We start from the raw sequence: 19,052 nt of genomic DNA, 5'->3' as shown, positions 1-19,052 counted from the left end.
TTGCCATTGAGAAGCTTATGCACCAGTAGTGATGAAGACCGGTGTATCTGGGTGATGGAGGTGAACTGTTAGCTCTTGAACACTGAGGAGCCATGATTAGCAGAGGTGGTTGTGGTAAGAAAGAAGCCTCCACGACCTTGCGTGTTAGCCAGATGCTTCTTGTAGCATCTGGGGTTCCCATTGTCTGCACAGCCACACGCCCCTCTTTTTGTTTTGCTCAACCAGGCCTTGTTGTAAACTGCCCATTACTTTCATTATATAAGAGAAATGAAAGTCCACCAAGGAACTTCTGTATACATATATGAAACGTCGTGGTACCTGCAGACCTACACAATTTATATGTGTCAGTTAAAGGAAACAGGGAGTTTTGAGAAGGTGTATATTTAAATAGGACCCATTAAAACTAAGATAAGTTTGTCAACATGGCATTCTTTGGGGGGCGGGGACAACAATCCCAGATTTCAGAGCAGAAAGTAAAAGAAAAATTATTTGCATTTTTGAGGCAAAAGTATGGTTTGCTTAAGTTGTGGTTTTGAGCTCTTTAAGAACTTTAAATGCAGTTTCTCCTGTGCTGCAACCATGTAACTGAGGTGGATTTAAAGGCGGGCAGAAAGAACTTAGGTCAAGTATGAACTGAGGCCTATTGAAAATGGAGTGACTCAGGAGCGCACACAGCCCGGCTAGGGCCGAGCTGTACTCAGGTGGTGGGAAGCCTCACGAAGGATCCAGCAGTGTGTTTTGGAGTGCCACCTTGACTTTCAGCCTTGTCCTGTCTTGTATAACTGCAGGGAACTTAAACAGAGTCTATACATTTCTTTATGGAAGACACCATAGAGTCATTGCTGGTAGTGTTAAAAGATAAACAGCATCTATACCCTCTGTCTCCCCATCATTTAGCCAAGGATTTTCTTTTTTTCTCTTTTAGAATATTACAGTCCTTTATGTTGCTAGTAAGTTGTCACTACATCCCTAATACATTTGGCATTCATTTCCTGGGAAGGGTATAGTTGATGAAGGAGGGAAGATGACGTATGTCTATACATGGAACTCGGGTACCAGGCAAGTTTGCTGGAAAGTGAGACTGTTTGAGCGTGGTTGTCTGAACTCATGGACCCTGGTTTTCAATCACACTGTCCTATGCTTTTGGCAAGGGCCACTTCCCCCGCTGGGGAAGTTTTGTTAGCCGTGGGAGAAACTGCCTGGATTCTGCCTGGTACTGATCCTCTCTGTTGGTGCTGATAATCACAGGGTAGCTGCCCACATGATTGCTCCTGCTTCCTGAAAGCGGAGTGCTTCGAGTTAGCAGAGTAATTACAGTGACATTTGGAATATGAGCACTGAAACCTTATAATGTATATTCCTCCTGTGCTGTAGGCGAATGTGGAGAACTGCTTTCAGTTCTCAACTTACAGGCCAGTGAGATGGCTGAGCATGTAAAAATGCTGCAGCACAAACCTGGTTGCTGCCTGGAAGCCACATAAAGGTAGAAGGAGGGAGAAACAACTCCTGAAAACTGTCCTCTGCCTCCACACACACTTGGACAGTGCACATAAGCAGCAATCATCATAAATAAAACTTTTTTTTTTTTTTTTTTTTTTTTTTATACAAGGGCAATTAGGCACCATGGGTTAAATGATTGTTGCCCGGTGCTTCTGATGAATAATCTTGCCTTCGTGTCTTAAGTGGCAGCATCTTGTTGGGTTACTACGTAATGGTTACTGTGGACCTTTTTCATTTCTAAAATTAGGATGCTATTGGTCCCGTTTAGCTTACAGAGTTTCTATATACAAGTAAAAGAATCCAGGGGAAATGATGTTGCAGAGTAGTTTCAAACCTTGGGTCTGTTTTGACAGAATTATGCAATGTTCTCATCTCAGAAGGTATTTGTTTATTATACAGTACCATGGGTCTGACCTCATGGCTTTGTGTGTTCTATCTGTAAGATCGATCCCAATCCAAGGATGGCCTTTCAACTCCTCTTACGGGCTTCTTACTTCTCTGAACACATAGTTTGGAATATATTTCTGTCAATTTTGGGTTAATATAGTAAAGTTTGTAGTTTTCACCAAAAAGATATGATGTCAACTTATTAAAAATAAAAAATAGACTCCATAGTTGAATCCTGGAAATATAAATGTATTCCCTGTGATAGGGTGATTGTCATCATGTGTGATCCTTTGGGAACTGCAGGCCTTGCCTTTCACTGTTTATTAGTGTAGTAAATAGAAATCATGGGCATTAAGGACTGTGTTTTAAGTTAATTACTGCTGCATTAAATTATGCTCAGCTACTCTGAGATGCACATATCTCAGATAGACAAGCCGTTAAATGAATTTCTCAGTTACATTCAACAAGGTCTTGGCAGTGGGTATGCCCCATGCTTTCTGTACATAGCTAATATATTTTGAGGCGATTACTCCTTAAAACCTGGTTGATTTCAGCCAGTCCAAGCCAGGAGCATCGTATCAAGACAGCTCCTGAAAGAGCACTCTTACATGCTGTGGGATGTTCTCTATGGCAAATGTGTTGCTCTGATTGGTCAATCAATAAAATACTGATTGGCCAGTGGCTAGGCAGAAAGTATAGGTGGGACTAACCGAGAGGAGAAAAGAAAGAACAGGAAGGCAGAAGGTGTCACTGCCAGCCCCCACCATGACAAGCAGCATGTGAAGATGCCAGTAAGCCACGAGACACGTGGCAAGGTATAGATTTATAGAAATGGGTTAATTTAAGATATAAGAACAGTTAGCAAGAAGCCTGCCATGGCCATACAGTTTGTAAGCAATATAAGTCTCTGTGTTTACTTGGTTGGGTCTGAGCGGCTGTGGGACTGGCAGGTGACAAAGATTTGTCCTGTGGGCAAGGCAGGAAAACTCTAGCTACACTTACACACCTGAGAGGTATATTCATAGGGAGGCAGCCAGCATTGTCTGTCTGGGTGTAAGTGTGGATTCCATAGTTACTAGGAGAATTTTTCTCATGAGGCCGGTACTTACTGTGTCCAATGATGAGAAGGTTCATAAAGAGCAGGTTTCAATTGGCTTTAGAGTCAGTTTGCTGTGCTCCTGTTGACTGTATGAGCAAGATACACACATGGGCCAGGCTCCTGTGAGTTCACTCAGCGTGACTTTATACATCTATAGTTACACATTTGTACAGATGCACTTACATTAATGTAATCACATCCATTCGGATGGTTCTGGTTACCTTTATTTCATTGTTTCCCATTTCTTTTGCTTACCCTTGCTTCAGAGACCCAGTGCCCAGTGGTGTGAGCCGCCTGGAGGAGTCACCTGCAGGGTCGTTAACAGAGATTGCTGTCCCTGGCCTGCCAGTTCTGTCCCTGGCCAGGCTCTGAGTCTTGTTATCCTGGGATGGGTTCTGGGACTCTGCTGCAAGTGATTCTTTAGCACGGGCTCTGAAAACGGTTGCCATGTGCTCAGTTTTTACATTTGATTGTTGGTGTGAAGTTTTTCCCTTTGAGGTTAGGCTCCTGTGAACATGTTATTGGAAGACTTAGGGAGTCTTGAGGATGTTATTGTTAGTTAACTCCTGTCCTCTGTTCTCACCTAACTCCAACAGTGTTCAATCATCAGTCTTGTTGGTACGGCCTGTGCATTTTGTCTTCTCTCCCTCAGTGATGGAGTATTTAAACGCTAACTTTACTTGTGTTTGTACATAATTTTTCTAAGATAAAAGAAACTTTGGGGCTGGCGAAATGGTTCAGTGGATGATGGAGCCTGCTGCTAAGCCTGAAAACCCAAGTTGGATCCTGGTCCCACGTATATGTGTAGAAGTCATGAAGTAGTTCTGTGAAGTTCTCTCTGACACACACACACACACACACACACACACACACACACGCACTCTCACTCACTCACTCACTCACTCACTCACTCGGTGTAGTATGGCCAGAATTAGCTCAAATTAGACCAAACATTTGGTCTCTGTTTCTGTCTTTGATAAAGCATTTATACATTTTTATTTTATTTATACATTTATACATTATACAATTTCTGGTTGGTCCTCTTAGTTCAGTGTGATAGGTGTTTATGAAGAGGACCCTTTCCTGAGTGGAGTGGCCTACAGAGAATGAGCCCAAGGAGATGCTTCTTAACACCAGCTGAAGTTTTGTTTTGTTTATTATTTGGGTGTCGGCTTTCAGGAATTCTTTCTAATCTATTGTAGCTTTTCCTGCCGCTGTGACAGATTCTGAAGTCTTTCCATAACTGAACCATAGAAGCATTGGGGCATTTTGTGATGGTCTACAGTAGGGAATATTTGGTGACAAATCCTTTTCCTGAGTTTTTAGCCATTTGGTATGGAGTAATGAGAAAACTTGCTCATTCTTAGCGAAAGCCGTCACTCTTGTTAGCTCTGTACCTCTTTGTAGGTAATTTTTTCCCCCCTTACAGTGATGAGCACAAGTTCCTGTCTGATTCTGGCATTATCTGGAAGGCCAGAGCAGGTGTTCTTTGTTCATGTCATAATCACAAGACTTCAGCAAGGGTAACAAGTCTCATGTCAGACCTCATGTCTGATCCTCAGAAAGTTCATGTGCTTAAGTCTGCAAAAAAACACTAAACACATTTCATTATGATCGTGCTAGTCTGTAGTAGCTCGTATTTGTGGTTTTGCCCTAAGTGCAATCAGTGCTTTTGTGTATGGTATCTCTGAAGTTGTCATAACCAAAAACAATTCAATTCTGGTTGTCACTGGGTGTATCTGAGGACTTCATCACACTACCTGTTACATTTTTGCATAAAACCCTAAAGTAACAGCAAGCCAGAATAAAAGACTAATAAAGAACATTATTCCAGCCATTTTGAATCTGCATTTAAGGCTGGAGTTCATTGGTCTATTTCTGTCAATGTCTGATTGACAGGTGCAGGCAGAGGTGCCTGTGGAGTCAGTAACCATCTTCATATACTCAGAAATAAGGACCCTGTTGTTAGTAGGAATGTGTAGGGTGGGGATAGTCCCATGTCTCATGTGAAATCAGATGAATGAAACTGTGCAAATGGGCCCTGGCTGGCTGCTCCTCCTCCTGCTCCTCCGCCTGCTCCTCCTCCTGCTCCTCCCTCTCCCCCTCCTTTGCCTCCTCTCCCCTACTTCCTCCTGTTTTCCTGCCTCCGCCTCCTTTTCTCTTCCTCTTGTTCCTCCTTTCTCCCCTCCTTCTCCTCTTCCTCCTTACTTTTTCTCTTTTTTCATTTGGACATGAGGTCTCACTCAGGTTGCTCAGGTTGGTCTCCCCAACTCTTGAGCTCAAAGAGTCCTCCACCTTCCAAGTACCTTGGAGTGGAATTGTGCAGCACTGGACCTGCCCGATTCTTCCTACTTGTTCTGTCAGTTGATCTTGTGGATGCTGTATGTTTAGGAGATATGTCCCTAGAGAATGTGTGAGTCAGTTGAAATGGAATGTCTTGATATATTTCATTATTCTCCATAATACATTTACTCTGCTTAGTCCTTCATTGCAGTGATCTCAATGGGAAGAATTTCAGGCTTGTTTTCTTTCTTTGCTGGGCACATGTCCTGTCTCCACTGCTCGGGATAGCGAGTCCCAGTCAGTCAGTGTTTATTCAGTGGTCATGTAAGTTAATACCACTAATGAACATTGAACCACGGAGTCAATGACCATTGATAGCCATTGGCAGTTCTGCTGAGCCTTGTACAGGGACTAAGGTATACATATACGGAACACACATTTTAGTTCCCTGACTGCAGAGAATTAAAATTAGGGCACAACTATGATGTTCTATGGTAAATGCGATACAAAGTTAGGAACTTTTTTATAATCAGAGCAAAGTTTGTGGTTGAGTCATTAAGTCTTGATTATCTGAACACAGATTTACAAAGTGCCCCTACTTTTTCTTTTTAAGCATGTGAAGAAAGGCATTTATTAGGGATGAGGAAACAGGCACACAGAGGAAAGGGGGGCTCGGAAGCCCCAAAATGTGGTCTGTTCTGGAGGGCTTGGCGTTTTAAAGCCTCCCCAGAGCTTTCCTCCTAATTTAGGGTTGGTCCGTTTGAAGAAAATGAAGACGGTTGATTGGCTCAGAACCATTCTCTGACATCTCCTGAGTTGTCCTTGAGCCAGTTCACCAGCAGGGGCCTGCTGGTGGGAGACAGATGCCTACAGAGCCTTTGTCTTAAGCTTCCAGACTTTTGTCTCCAGTCAGGAGGGCGAGGAAGAAGCTGGCCATCTTGGAAATTCACCACCTTTATTCCCTAGCCACGGCTCTTCTCCCTGTCTGTTTGCTTACCAGGGAGTCTGCCTAAGGTCTCTTACTGCCCTCCTCTTAGAGATCACCCTAACTGCTTTTAGGACATTTGAGGGGTGAAGATAGCTCTTAGCTGCTTCAAGCTGACAAAGGGTCAAAGATGGAGGGGCAGCAGCCGGGTGCCTCAGCAGGGGATCTATTTAAGAGGCCATGGTAAAACTTTACCAGTGTTGATGATCTAGAGCATAAGACAGACATTTGGTGATGGTGTGTATTTTTGGAACTTGTCATGTAAGTGAAGTAGCATCTTGATAAATTGGTGGTCCCCAAAAGAAATCTGAGATGGTCTCCCTAAATGATACAGTCTAGGGGTCTTGATCAGGTTCGTTTCCTCTTTCAGTTAAAGTGCCCGTTTTGGGCCTCCTCTAATACAGAGCTTTCTGTTTTAGAAAACAGGCCTGCTTTGGAGATTGAAATGATTATTTTTATTTTTTTAAAGCCCAATAATATAGTGAAAGTAGCCAACATAGTTCATGGGATTGCCATGAGGCAGGCTTGTTTTCAGGAGCTTGGTATTCTGGAACTTAATGTGCTTAGCATTGAGAAGACACAGGTCTGTTGTTGCCTCTTTCGCAGTAAAGGGGATGCCTGATCCAAGAAGTCTGTTCACCCACGTACTTTCTGAGATTGCTCTGCCCCGTGGTCATAGAGCTGGGATATGATACATTTACATTAACCTGTTTTCTTTGTAAAGTGGACCATGGTGGGGTGGGTGGGCTAGACTTCTTCCCAAACCCACACTGCCATCATATTCGCACTTCCTGTGCAGAATATTGGATGCAGAGCAGGGTTGATGGCCTTAGCTGGGATCTTCTGAGATGATCAAAAGCCATGTGCTAAAGCAGCCCCAGCTTTCTGGCTTGGCATTGCAGCTTAACGCCTTTGATGGTTGCTTTGTGGTATGAGGACCAGCCGGCTTGCAAAGCTCTGCTCCAGCCTCTGGAATGTTTTTTTTTTTTTTTCCCCTCTCATGAACATTTGGTGCTCTTCAGAACTCCCTTGACGTCAATGGGTCTCCTTAGCCATTAGGCTTCCAGTGCATTTTGCTGTGGTAACTTGGCTGCAGTAACCAGTAAACAAGTGACTTATTCCTGGTATTGCCTTATGCTGATGCCTATAAGGTGCAAGGGAGCCATCACAGCAGAGTAAATGAAATGAGAGAAAGGAGTAGCAGAGAAGTGAGCGCCTCCTAGGATCACTTGGTGCATGGGCTTTGGGCTTTCAAGTGTCTTTTGAGTTGGGATGCATAGAAGGAGGAGTTCATTCACAGTGGGGGAAGTCATACACATACATGTTTGGGAGCACACAGTCCGCACGGTACTCAGAGTGGTGAACATGAGCGGTATCTTGAACTTGCTAGGAGATGGAAGAGATACTTTACGTAGTGTGTATTTAATAAGAGTTTAAGCTACTACACAAGAAGTATTCATAATGGTTTTCGAGATGATGAGCTGAAGTCTTTCTGTGACAGTGTGTCACATTCTCCTCCTTAATTAATCTAATTGCCTTTCTTTTCCTCTGAGGTGCCACACAGCAGCCTTGTCAGTAGTGATGTGGTGGCTACTTAAGGACTGTTTTGAGCTAAATATTACCAGATGACCATAATTGAACATGCTGTTCATGTCGGAGGGCTTTAATGAGCAGCAAGTGGGCTTTCTTACAGCAGATTTAAACAGAAACCAGTATCACCCTTTAATTTTTAAAAAATTTTATTTATTTACTAATTTTTTTTATTTTGAGTCTATCTAACAGCTTGCTCTGGCTTGTAACACCTTTCTCGTCTCCCTGGTCTGCTCAACAGCTCGGTGATGTGATGGTTGACGTGGCGAGCAACATCATGTTGGCGGATGAGCGGGTCCTGTGGCTGGCGCAGAGGGAAGCGAAGGCCTGCAGTCGCATTGTGCAGTGCCTACAGCGAATCGCCACACACCGCCTGGCCAGTGGGGCTCACGTGTACTCCACGGTAAGTGCCACCTTGTCGTAGGCCCCCGGGAGGATTTGATTATGGCCGCCCCAACCTAGAAGGGCCTCGTCTCTCTAGCACATCATGGTGTTGCTCTCTCTTGTTACTACTGATTAACACAGACTATCTTTCTCTGAAACATTTGAGAAGTTAATTTTGCTCCCGAGTAATCTGTTTTCCTCGGTCACCGGAAAATACTTTCATATTACGTAATGTGAATGGCTGTCACTGTCTAGCCCACTGAAATGAATTCTACAACAAATATAAGAAATGTTTTTTGTGGCTCTGCTGGCATGTCACCACTGTCCATCCAAGGTAATACTCAGTGCTGAGCCCTGAAGGATGCTTTGGGAGATTGCCTGATAACTTGTCTAAGGTTTGGTCTTAAAGGTCTGGGATGCCCTCCAACCCTTGGAAAGCTGTTGGCACAGTATAATAACCTCTCAGTTAAACAGTATTAAATTATGCTCATGCTCAGTTGGACTTGTAAATTTCTTTGTGTATTGATTATTGTGTTCTAAAAATGGGATAAACCAATGAGTTAATTCCTTTAGCTGTCACACTCCATCTGATTCATGGTTTTCAGCTCCTGACTATTACAGAGACGTTGAGTGTCCTACACTGTGGCCTGTGTGCGGTTCTATGTAAATATGTTCCTGAGACCATGTGTTGATGATGCTGGGCATTATTATACCTTTAGCTCGATTAAGATTAAAATTTCTTCCCTGAATAATTAATAGAGGCATAATGTAGCTACTGTCTCAAAGCCAAGTTCATGGTAGTTTCGCTTTTAGATGCATGGCCTGCCTTGAGACTGACTTGTCATTCTGTAGCTTCCCCAACTGCTTACACTTGGTCCCATCTTACAGCCTGACTTGTTCCTCAACTTAACCTCACAGGTCCGTCTGCCAGAGAAGGGTAGAATGAAAGTGGTGGTGTATGAGTGACGGCCATTTCCGCGTGTAAAACAGGCTCCAAGAGTTACACATCTGCTTACCCAGCTGCCTCCCTTAACCCTGGCAAAGTATCCTAAGACCCTAGTGCATGCTTGAAGCCATGGATAGCCAAGAGCTGGTTTTTTCTTCTACATTCAGACCTGTCAAGCTCAGGCACAGTAAGAGACTGATAATAACACCTAGTAGTTAGGTGGAACAATTGTAATAGTGGAGAAAGTTAGTTACAACTTATGAGTTGCTTATTTCTGGAAGTTTCCATCTAAGTCTTCAAGATAGTGGATGACCATGGGTATTTGAAACTGGAGGAAGTAAGCCAGGGATGTTGTGGAGGTTGTTATAGTAAGGTGGCATGTCCCCAGAGTATTGAGAAGAGGGCTTCTCCAGGACATATTTGTTGTTCTCCATAGGGAAGTTTCATGTATCTGCTGTGGTTGGTGAGACTTACCAACAGCTGGACTGGGTTTTTGTGTGTTGTGATCCAGCAATAAATTGGAGTGAACATTGTTAGTTTACATATATAACTAATGCTGATTTCACAAGGTTGGTGTATGAAGCAAAGACATGCATACATAATTATCCTCACACCCAGGAGAATCATCACATTGTCCTTAGATTTACAGTTAATCCTGCCACCTTGGCAGGTTTGAAAGTGGAGCTTGTCACCTTTTCTTGTCCTGTGTCTTCCCTGGCCTGGGTGGTGAGTGGGAGCCATGCTGGGGGTACTCCTGGGTACAGACATGGTGGCTCGTGGATGGACAGCTTGTGCATTTTAGTGACCACCTAAGTTCAGGTCACTTTTGAGTCCCTGTAAAGCTGGAGGGTCAGCAGGTACCATCTGTTTTAGGCAATTATTTTGACCTAATTTACTTTTTGATTCTGTTTATTTCCTACCATTTGGATCAGCATCTGCCTTACTTTTCTATGAGTAAAACAAAAACAAAAACATAAACAAAGAAAACAGCCTTTGTTTTTGTAGTTTTTCTTTTTTTCCTGTGAATACAGTGCATACAGCCTGCTTGTTCTCCTCCACAGGAAGAGACAGTGAGGGTGGTCTGAGTCTCTAGAGTTCCAGCCACTTCTTCCTGGTGTTATTAAGGGGTTACTGATAGCTCGTTCTCTCGCTCCCTCGCTTCCTTCTTTTGTTTCTTTCTTCCTTTCTTTTCTTTTCCCCTTCTTCCTCCCTCCCTCCCTCCCTCCCTCCCTCCCTCCCTCCCTCCCTCCCTCCCTCCCTTCCTTCCACAGCTCATTGTCTAAGTACTTCTTTCGTGTGTTAGCTCTATATAAGGTATTTTCAAATTATTTTTATTATTTCTTTCTATCTGTAATGCTGAGGTCCAGACCTGACCTTGTATGTGCTAGGCAAATGCTCTATAACTGAACTATAGTGCCTGTCCTCAGGTTATTTTTATTTTTAATTTTTTTATGTAATTCAATATTACATCATTCCCCCCTTCTCCCTTCTACACTTTCTACACATGCCTCCCCCACTTTTCTTCCAGATTCAGTCTTCTCCTCCTCTTCTTTAATGTGTGTGTTTCTCTGTGTGTGTGTGTGACAGAGTGTGTTGTGCCTGTGTATGTGTGTATGTGTGTGCCTGCATTTGGGTGTCTGTGAGTGTGTGTGTGTGTGTGTGTCTGTGTGTTAGTGTATATGTCTCTGTGTGTGTCTGTATTCATGAGTGTGTGTGTGTCTGTGTGTGAGTATTTGGGTCTGTGAGAATGTGTATATTGTGTGTCTGTGTGTGCATGTATGTCTGTATGTCTGATAGTTTGTGTGTGTGTATTTGTGAGAGGCTGTTGTGTGCCTGAGAGTGTGTGTCTGTGTCTGTGTGTATGTCTGTGAGAGTGTGTATGTCTGTGAGAATGTGTATTGTATGTCTGTATATGAGTGTGTGTCTGTATCTCTGAGAGTGTGTATTGTGTTTGTGTGTGAGTGTGTGTGTGTGTGTGTGTGTGTGTGTGTGTGTGTGTGTGTGTGAGAGAGAGAGAGAGGGAGGGAGGGAGGGAGGGAGGGAGGGAGAAATCTTTGAAATCCTCCTTCTTCTAAATCTTTCAACTCTGGTTGACTTTTGCAGTATTCGCCAAACATTGCCCTGGAAGCTTACGTCATTAAGGCTGCTGGCTTCACGGGGATGACCTGCTCCGTGTTCCAGAAAGTGGCTGCCTCCGACCGCACAGGCCTTTCTGATTTTGGCCGCCGGGACCCTGATGGAAACCTGGACAAGCAACTGAGCTTCAAGTGCAATGTTTCCAGCACGTTCTCAAGCCTGGCACTGAAGGTGTGCTGGGCTCACTGATCATTTAAAATTATCTGTGCTTACACTTAAAGACACAGTCTGGCTTTTCACAGAAACTTCATTGAAGGGTTACTTTTTTGTTTTGTTTTGTTTTTAAGGGGGCGGTGGTGAGAGTTTTTGGAATATTGTATTGCTGTTTTAAAGGAAACTCTGTCAGGGGTAGAACTGAAGATTTCACTGACCTTAAACATTTTTTGCCTTCACACTCCCTCTCTCCATCCGCACATATCAAAAACTACTGTTTTTCTGATTGCCATGGTTTATTGATAATATCGTATAAAAGGCAGATTTATTGATAATATCATATCAAAGTTTTCTTTTGATTTTAAAACATTAAAGCATTTTCATGGAGCCTTAGAATTCTTGTGGGCTCTTGGCAGTGTACCTACAGTGTCCATATAGGTCGGCCTTAAGGCTGGGCATTTAGTCAGTCATGATGTAAGTCAAAATTTTTGGCAAGGAAGTGCAAATACATGACATGTATTTTTTAAAAATCCAAATCTGTGGTATATACTTTTAAAGTGCTTTTTGTTGTTGTTTGAGCAGTGGAAAGAAAAGCTTATCTCCTGACTTTCAGAGTTTGCCTCGGCTACATCGAGGCAAAGAACTCTAGAAGCAGAGTAGCAGCCCTTGATGGACCCACACATCTTTCACTTAGCTCTGTTGTGTTCTCTGGCCCTTAGTTATGCGGAGCCTTGTTTCTATCTTTCCCTAACTAGTGTGGGAAACAGGTTTTTAATACCTGCAAAATAATTGATCACAGAGGTGCTCTGGTACACTGAAGGTTCCTGCTATGTGTCCAATCAGAGAAGGGATGATTAATGTACTTCCTCATAGTTTACCCTGGTGCTCTTCATAAGGAAAGCAAATATGCTGAATGTAGAAATAACTGCAGCTATCCAAGGTAATCTGAGGTGGGCGGGAAGGTCTGAGGATGCCATGCAGTTACTCTGTTTGGTGTGTTGTGCTCAGAGGCAAACTGGCCAGATTAATCTGTTCCTGTTGGCCTGATGAAAGAGAGTACATGGTACCCCACCCTACCACCTGTAAGTCTAGCTTTGCTTACCCTGCTGCACCTTTTATGGGTAAAACATACACTGTAAAGAGATGCTGAGACCGTAGTGGGCAGAGCCCGTGAGAGATAGGCCTGTGTTTCTGGGGAAGACTTAATGGATGTCTTACATTTGGTATGAAGGGAGAGAAATGACGCTGTCCGACATGTCACCAGGTTCACAACCTGCCGCCTGTGTCCAGAGAGTATTCCCAGCTAACAGTGAGGACTTCAAGTGGATACCCAGCGATCTGCCCATTTCAGACCATTCTCCTTTTAAGATTGTCCTGTGGCCAGAGAACAAGGCACTCTATGTCATTTTTCCTATTTCATGGATGGTTCTTCTACTGAAGCAGGGTGGGAAGGATCATGCTGTTCACGACCCAGAATTAGGTGGTTGAATGTCAGTAGTGAAAAATGTCACTTTAACACAGGATTTTCTCCTCCCTTAAACATTTATTCTGGGCAGTTGTTTTACTCGTATTCATACTTTAAAAAGTGCATTTAATATACTAACTAGACCCCCTGGACATCCAGTCATTGATTGCATCCCCCTTTAGTGTCGACAGACACTAACACATGAGTTGAATCTGTACAAAAGATGCCTTTACTTAGCAGAAGGTGTCTGACTTGTTTACTTCTTGCAAATTTTGTTTTGTTTTTGTGCGTCCCTTCATGCCCTCACCCTAGCTAGGTTTAGTGTTTCCATGCATTCTCCTGGCTTAGAGTGTGGGCTCGTCCGGATAAAATGATTTTTTTTTTGGCTGAAAATATGCTGTTTGGGATGTAGAGGATATATTTGATTTCCTGTATATTCTAGATGAATAGCACATGATGCTATAGAGTCTTGGAAGGGTTTTCAGTTGGAAATAGCTTCTGGGTTAGGGATGGGAGCTTGAGTCCACTTTCTCAGCACTGGGACTCCATCTTCCATATGTTCATATATCTACCTCAGTCCTTTTGTGTCTAGAAAGCCATTAATCCCAGCATTTGTGAGGCAGAGGAAGTAGGATTTCTGTGTCCTTGAAGCCAGCTTGATCTACATAGTAAGTTCCAGGACAACCAGGGTTGCATAGTGAAACTGTCTCAAAAATCACAATAAATAAACTTGAACTAACAGTGAGACTCAAAGCAAAACTAAACATATTGTTAATAGATGAGTCCTATACTAATTATAAAACCTAAAACGTGATTACAAAATTAAACAAATCATATATATATGTATCAAGAGAGTGTTAATATATATATAATATATATCATATAATTTATCATGCTAGGTGGCTTTTACCCTAGCTGCAGACCCCTCTCCATTTCCCACACCAGTCATGCACCTTCAGGATTCCTACCTTGATTCCTGCTCTTTCTCAAGTGCTTAGCTCTTCCCTGCCTGGAAGACACTCTTGCTCTCCCTCTGGGGCCCCGGGCAGGCTGCTTTTCCTTCTTCACACAGAATTACCCACTGTTAATCCCAAGCTGCTTTGTTCATTCCATGGACTAGTTGCAAGTCTTCTGATGGTGGATTGGCTCTCAGAGGTCATGTGATGTGGTTAAGAATGTGGTCCCTGGAGCTCGGTAGCCTGGGTTCATGTTCTCCTTCCCTGCCAACCAGCTGTATAAATGGAAGGAGTGCCTTAGCCTCTCTGACTTTCAGTTCTGTGCTGTTGACAGGGGCTCGTGACATGGTACCAAACTCAGAGGGTTTGGATACGATGAAAGCAGGTCAATATGTTGACATTCACAACAGTACTTTCTCAGTGTTAGCTTTATTGTTACTACTTTGTGGTGGCAGATGTCACCTCTCCCTTATTCTGTGAGTATTTGATAACAAGGACATGGTGTCTTTGGATTCTTTACAGGGCCAACCACAAAGTAGCCTGTACTCAAATAATTGTTGAATGAAATTAACAGTTAAACTTAATAAAGAAAGTCAGTTGAAAATGAATTCTGAAAGCACCCCCTCTCCCAATTATCTATAGCAAGAAAATATATTAGGACATGTCACTTTTTTACAGTTACATCTGTAAATAGGGAGCCGTAAATAAATTGGTATTTCATTGTTTTGAATTCAGTGGTTTTGACTCATCCTGATTTTTGTGTTAGAATTTTATAAATATTAAAAAGGTTGTTATTGCTTAACATTTGAATTTTACTTATGGATGAAGCCTGTCTTCTCTCAAAAGATGCTGACATCCATCCAAAGTACTTTCAGGTTTGAGTCAATATCCGTCATGCCTCTTTTGTAGCGGACTGCCATGCTTGATACCAAAAGGCACAAGATAGCATGCCTTTCATATGTTTTTAAACTGCTTTTGTATTAAAATTAATAGTGAAACAAAACTCCAGATGTTAGACCATGAGGCTCTGGCTTATTGTTAAGTCACCACCTTTTATCTTTCTGGTCCCTGACCACTGCCTTCCACTGCTAGAGGAATATAAGCGTAACACCCCAGCTCTGTGGGCTTTGGTGCCCCTCATGGCTACACTTCCCTCCATCCTTCTTACAGAGGTCATTGAGTCTGTTCAGAAGTTGAGATACAGAGGTTGAAGGAAACTGAGCAGTGTTGCTCTGTCTCCCAGGTGTGAGCAGCCACCTAAAACATGGCTGCCTGCTGTCCTATGTAAGGCCCGTCATCTTCCTGCAGTGAGTGCTAGAAGCTAGAATCATGCATTTCTCAAAGCTTCTTAAGAGACGCTTCTGGTTTATTAGCTGTAATTTGTATGTGTATTATCTTACTCCTTGCTGTAATTCACACATTTTTAAAACCCACATATGATTAATTGAAATTATAAACTATACTTCCGGCCTTCAGGCTAGCAGACAAAAGGTGGAGTCATGAGGAATGTAACAAATTAAATGTTCTTCAGTGATTTCTAAAATTAGATTTACAGCCTTCCCAACAGTAGTGAGCAACACTTCTTTTAAAGGAAGGAAGCATCATTTTACATTCTTACTATAAATGCTGGACATTATTGATGCAGCTGGAATTTATCTTATCAGCACCCCAGGGTTCTGTCTCTCATCCCAGGAAACCTGTAATAATTATTTGGTGATATTCTTTATTGGGCTTGGGAGAGAGTTTAGAAGCTCTGAGTATGTAATGGCCTTGGGTCTGTAGCTCTCGATATGGACTCTTTGTTTATTGTTTTTGATTAGTTTTACAACCTTAAGAGTGGACTTTTTTAATTTCAAAGTACTACGTTTCCTTTTTTTCAAATCTCCTTTATAAAATGTTAGCTCTGGCATTTTAAAATTCAATTTGGTTTATTGTTACTAATACTCTCCTAGAGAGCTCTATATACTGTCAAATAATTTTGAGTTCTTTAGTGAGATTATTTTATGAATTTTATAGTTGTTAAGTTTGAATAGATGTCCATTATGTAGGATTATAAACTCTTAATTGATTGTTTGATTTTCATCTTTAGGTACCTTCTTGTACACTTAACAGAAATTTATATAGTTTTATAGAAGTTTACTAGGTTTATAAAAGGTGGATTTATAGTAAATTTTGTTTTTATATAATCTTATATTTGGTTTTTCTTTTTTCTTTTTTTTCCCTTTTATTGAAAATAGATTCTTTTCTCATACAATATAGCCTAATTATGTTTTCCTCTCCCAGCTTCCTCAGTCTCCCAGATCAACTCCCTTTGTTTCTCAATAGAAAAGAACAGGCTCCTAAGAGATAACAACCATCATATTGAGGTTGGACAGGACAGCCCAACAGGAGGAAAAGAGCCCCAAGAGCAGGCACAAGAGTCAGAGACCCACTTGCTCTCCAGCTCAGGCGCCCCATAACAGTACTACGCTAATAGTTTTAGTATGTATGCAGAGGACCTGGTGACCCGTGTTGGCTCTATGCTTGCTGCTTCAGTTCCTGTGAGCTCCTATCAGTCTTGCTCAGTTGATTTAGAACGTCTTGTTCTCTTGGTGTCCTCCATCCCCTCAGGCTCTTAACATTCTTTCTGCCTCCTCTTCTCCATAGGATCCCCTGAGCTCTGAGGGAAGGGATTTGTATCATCTTATATTTGTAAGAATAGTAGGAACCTTTGCATGGTTTTTCTTAGACAATAATTCTGACAGGTATTTTCATGACATCTTCAATTTAAAAGTAATATGTAAATTTCTCAAATAACACCCAACAGATTATTGTCAGATATCTGCTGTGCCTGCATTGTAAGCAGAGCACTTAAGTAATTATAAAATCAATCATGTGCTTCACAGTGGAACCTTTAAAGTTTTTTTTTTTTTTTTTTTTTTTTTTTTTTTTTTTAAGTAAGCATGCCATGTTGACTTGGTTAAATTTATTAACAGTGAGCTATTTTCAGTAAATGTAAGTGACAGGAAGTAGTACATAGGCAATACAAAAATGAATAACAGAAAAAAGTTATCTGTAGCCCAGATTCCTTCCTGTCTAGCTCATGAGCAGAGGGTGAGGCATGTGTTGAAGCTGCAGGCTTCGATTGTGTGACACAGGTATGCACACTGTCCAGAAGAGGGGACAGCCACCTAGGAAAGCTACTGGAATGACTCTTCCACCAAAGAGCTGCTCAGACCTTGTGGAGAGTCTTTCTCTCGGCTCTCAGCCATGTTTTCTAATCCGCCTTCCCCATTGTCACCAGGATTATCTTGTTAATAGCAAGTCGGATGGAGGGACTGAAGAGTTTGTCAGACAACAGAATAGCGCGGTGTGGTGGTCAGGGCCCTGTCTGCCAAGCATGAGGTGTGTGGAGAGCAGAGGACTCCAGCTGTGGAGTTCATGTTGCCACAAGTGTGGTAGGACATGGATTTAAGCAGTAGTCTTTAGTCAAATTATATGGTGGCTTAGGGTTTGGTACAGTATTCTCCAGATAGCTCAGAACCAAAGTATTATTAAAGTAAAATGATAGTCACCTTTGTCCTTCAAGAGGAAATTCTTTTGGTGCCCTGAAGATTGGCTTTGAGGTTAAAGGGGTTGGTGGCCCAGAAAAGGACCTCATGATAAATTCTGCCCTTAGTGAATATTTTCAAGTTAGTTGTTAGCTCCTGAGTGTATAGATTTTGTTGTTCTTGTTGTTGTCGAATGCTGTGTAACTTAAAATCTGTAGCAAACACAGAAAACGTTGCTGCTTTGCTCTTTGGCTGAGGTAGAGTGTGGAGAAATGGGGACATGTTCTGTGGGCAGCCAGCCCTTTCGGTTTCTCCTGTTCGTGTTTTTCCAAGCACAGGTTTCTTAGTCTGGAGGAAATGGATGCCAAAATGAGGGTGTGTTGAATTTAAACCTCCATTTTCTCGGTAAAATTCTGTTCTTTTATTGTGTGAACCTGGCTGCGGTTTTTCCCCCTCCTGATCGCTCTTAGTCACTGTAAAACTGATGACCGACCACTGAAATCCTTGATCTGTTTAATTCTTTCTGCCGCAGCCGTGTGTGCTGTCATAGGAAAATTAACAATTTCCTTATTCCTAAACGCTTAGAAAAAGAACTTGGATTTCTCTGTTTCATACTTTTGTTCTAAGCCGTACTATCAGACTTTTTTTTTTTTTGCTGAACTTGTCAGTTGTTTTAAATCTTCACTTTTTTATGTACACTTTTAGAAAACATGTTTAGCATATAATTTGAACATTTTCTTGACAATCTGAGATTGTTTAGGTTTTTAGTCATATATAGTCATATGCTGAACTTTATAATATATGTATGTGTTTTTGTTTTGTTTTTCCCCCAGAATACTATCATGGAGGCTTCCATTCAGCTTCCTTCCTCCCTCTTCTCACCAAAGCAAAAGCGAGAAGTCAGAGCGACCGACGACTCGCTCTATAAGCTCCAACTCATTGCGTTCCGCAACGGAAAGCTTTTTCCAGCCACTGGAAATTCCACAAAGTTGGCAGATGATGGCAAGCGGCGGACAGTGGTGACCCCTGTGATCCTCACAAAGATAGGTCCGTGTGGCAGATGTTACCCAGCAGCTGCGAGGCGCCATGGCTTTATTGGTTGCTCTTCCTTTAAAAAAGCTTATTTTTGTTCCTCTGTTGTTTTAATGAGTCACTCGTGAAAAAAGATCTTGCCGAGTGCCCATCAGTGTGTAAGCTGGCATTTAATTGTTTATGAAGTTTGTTTGAGAAATCCCGTTCTTTCCCATTTTCTCCAGATGGTGTGACCGTAGATACCCACCACATCCCTGTTAATGTGACGCTGCGACGAATCGCGCACGGAGCAGATGCTGTTGCCGCGCAGTGGGACTTTGATTTGCTGAACGGACAAGGAGGCTGGAAGTCAGACGGGTGCTGTATACTCTACTCGGATGAGAACATCACCACCATTCAGTGCGGCTCCCTGGGCAACTACGCTGTGCTAATGGTGTGGCCGTTGTTAGCTTGATGCATAAATACTAAATATTCTAATGGTTCTCTATGCATAATTAAGCTCAAACGAAGAATTTACTTTTTAACTTAACATAAATGGCTCCATTTAATTATGTAAGAGGTGATTCTGGATTTCAAGGGAAATTGAGTTACTATCCAGTGAAGTAA

General features: G+C 42.3%; 1 protein-coding gene across 2 annotated transcripts in view; it reads left to right on the top strand.

Annotated features, from left to right (window-relative positions):
- Positions 1 to 19,052, top strand: part of Adgra3 (adhesion G protein-coupled receptor A3) — a 106,073-nt gene that overhangs the window by 62,441 nt on the left and 24,580 nt on the right. For both annotated transcript variants that reach the window (XM_006976096.4, XM_076546277.1), the window contains 4 exons: positions 8,086 to 8,247; positions 11,278 to 11,481; positions 18,248 to 18,461; positions 18,671 to 18,879. In XM_006976096.4, coding sequence (XP_006976158.4) covers positions 8,086 to 8,247; positions 11,278 to 11,481; positions 18,248 to 18,461; positions 18,671 to 18,879 — 789 coding nt within the window. The remainder of the gene's footprint in view (positions 1 to 8,085; positions 8,248 to 11,277; positions 11,482 to 18,247; positions 18,462 to 18,670; positions 18,880 to 19,052) is intronic.

The sequence above is a fragment of the Peromyscus maniculatus genome, chromosome 10, assembly GCF_049852395.1.
Source record: "Peromyscus maniculatus bairdii isolate BWxNUB_F1_BW_parent chromosome 10, HU_Pman_BW_mat_3.1, whole genome shotgun sequence".
NCBI classification, from domain to species: Eukaryota; Metazoa; Chordata; class Mammalia; order Rodentia; family Cricetidae; genus Peromyscus; species Peromyscus maniculatus.
This window is presented reverse-complemented; position numbering and strand designations above follow the sequence as displayed.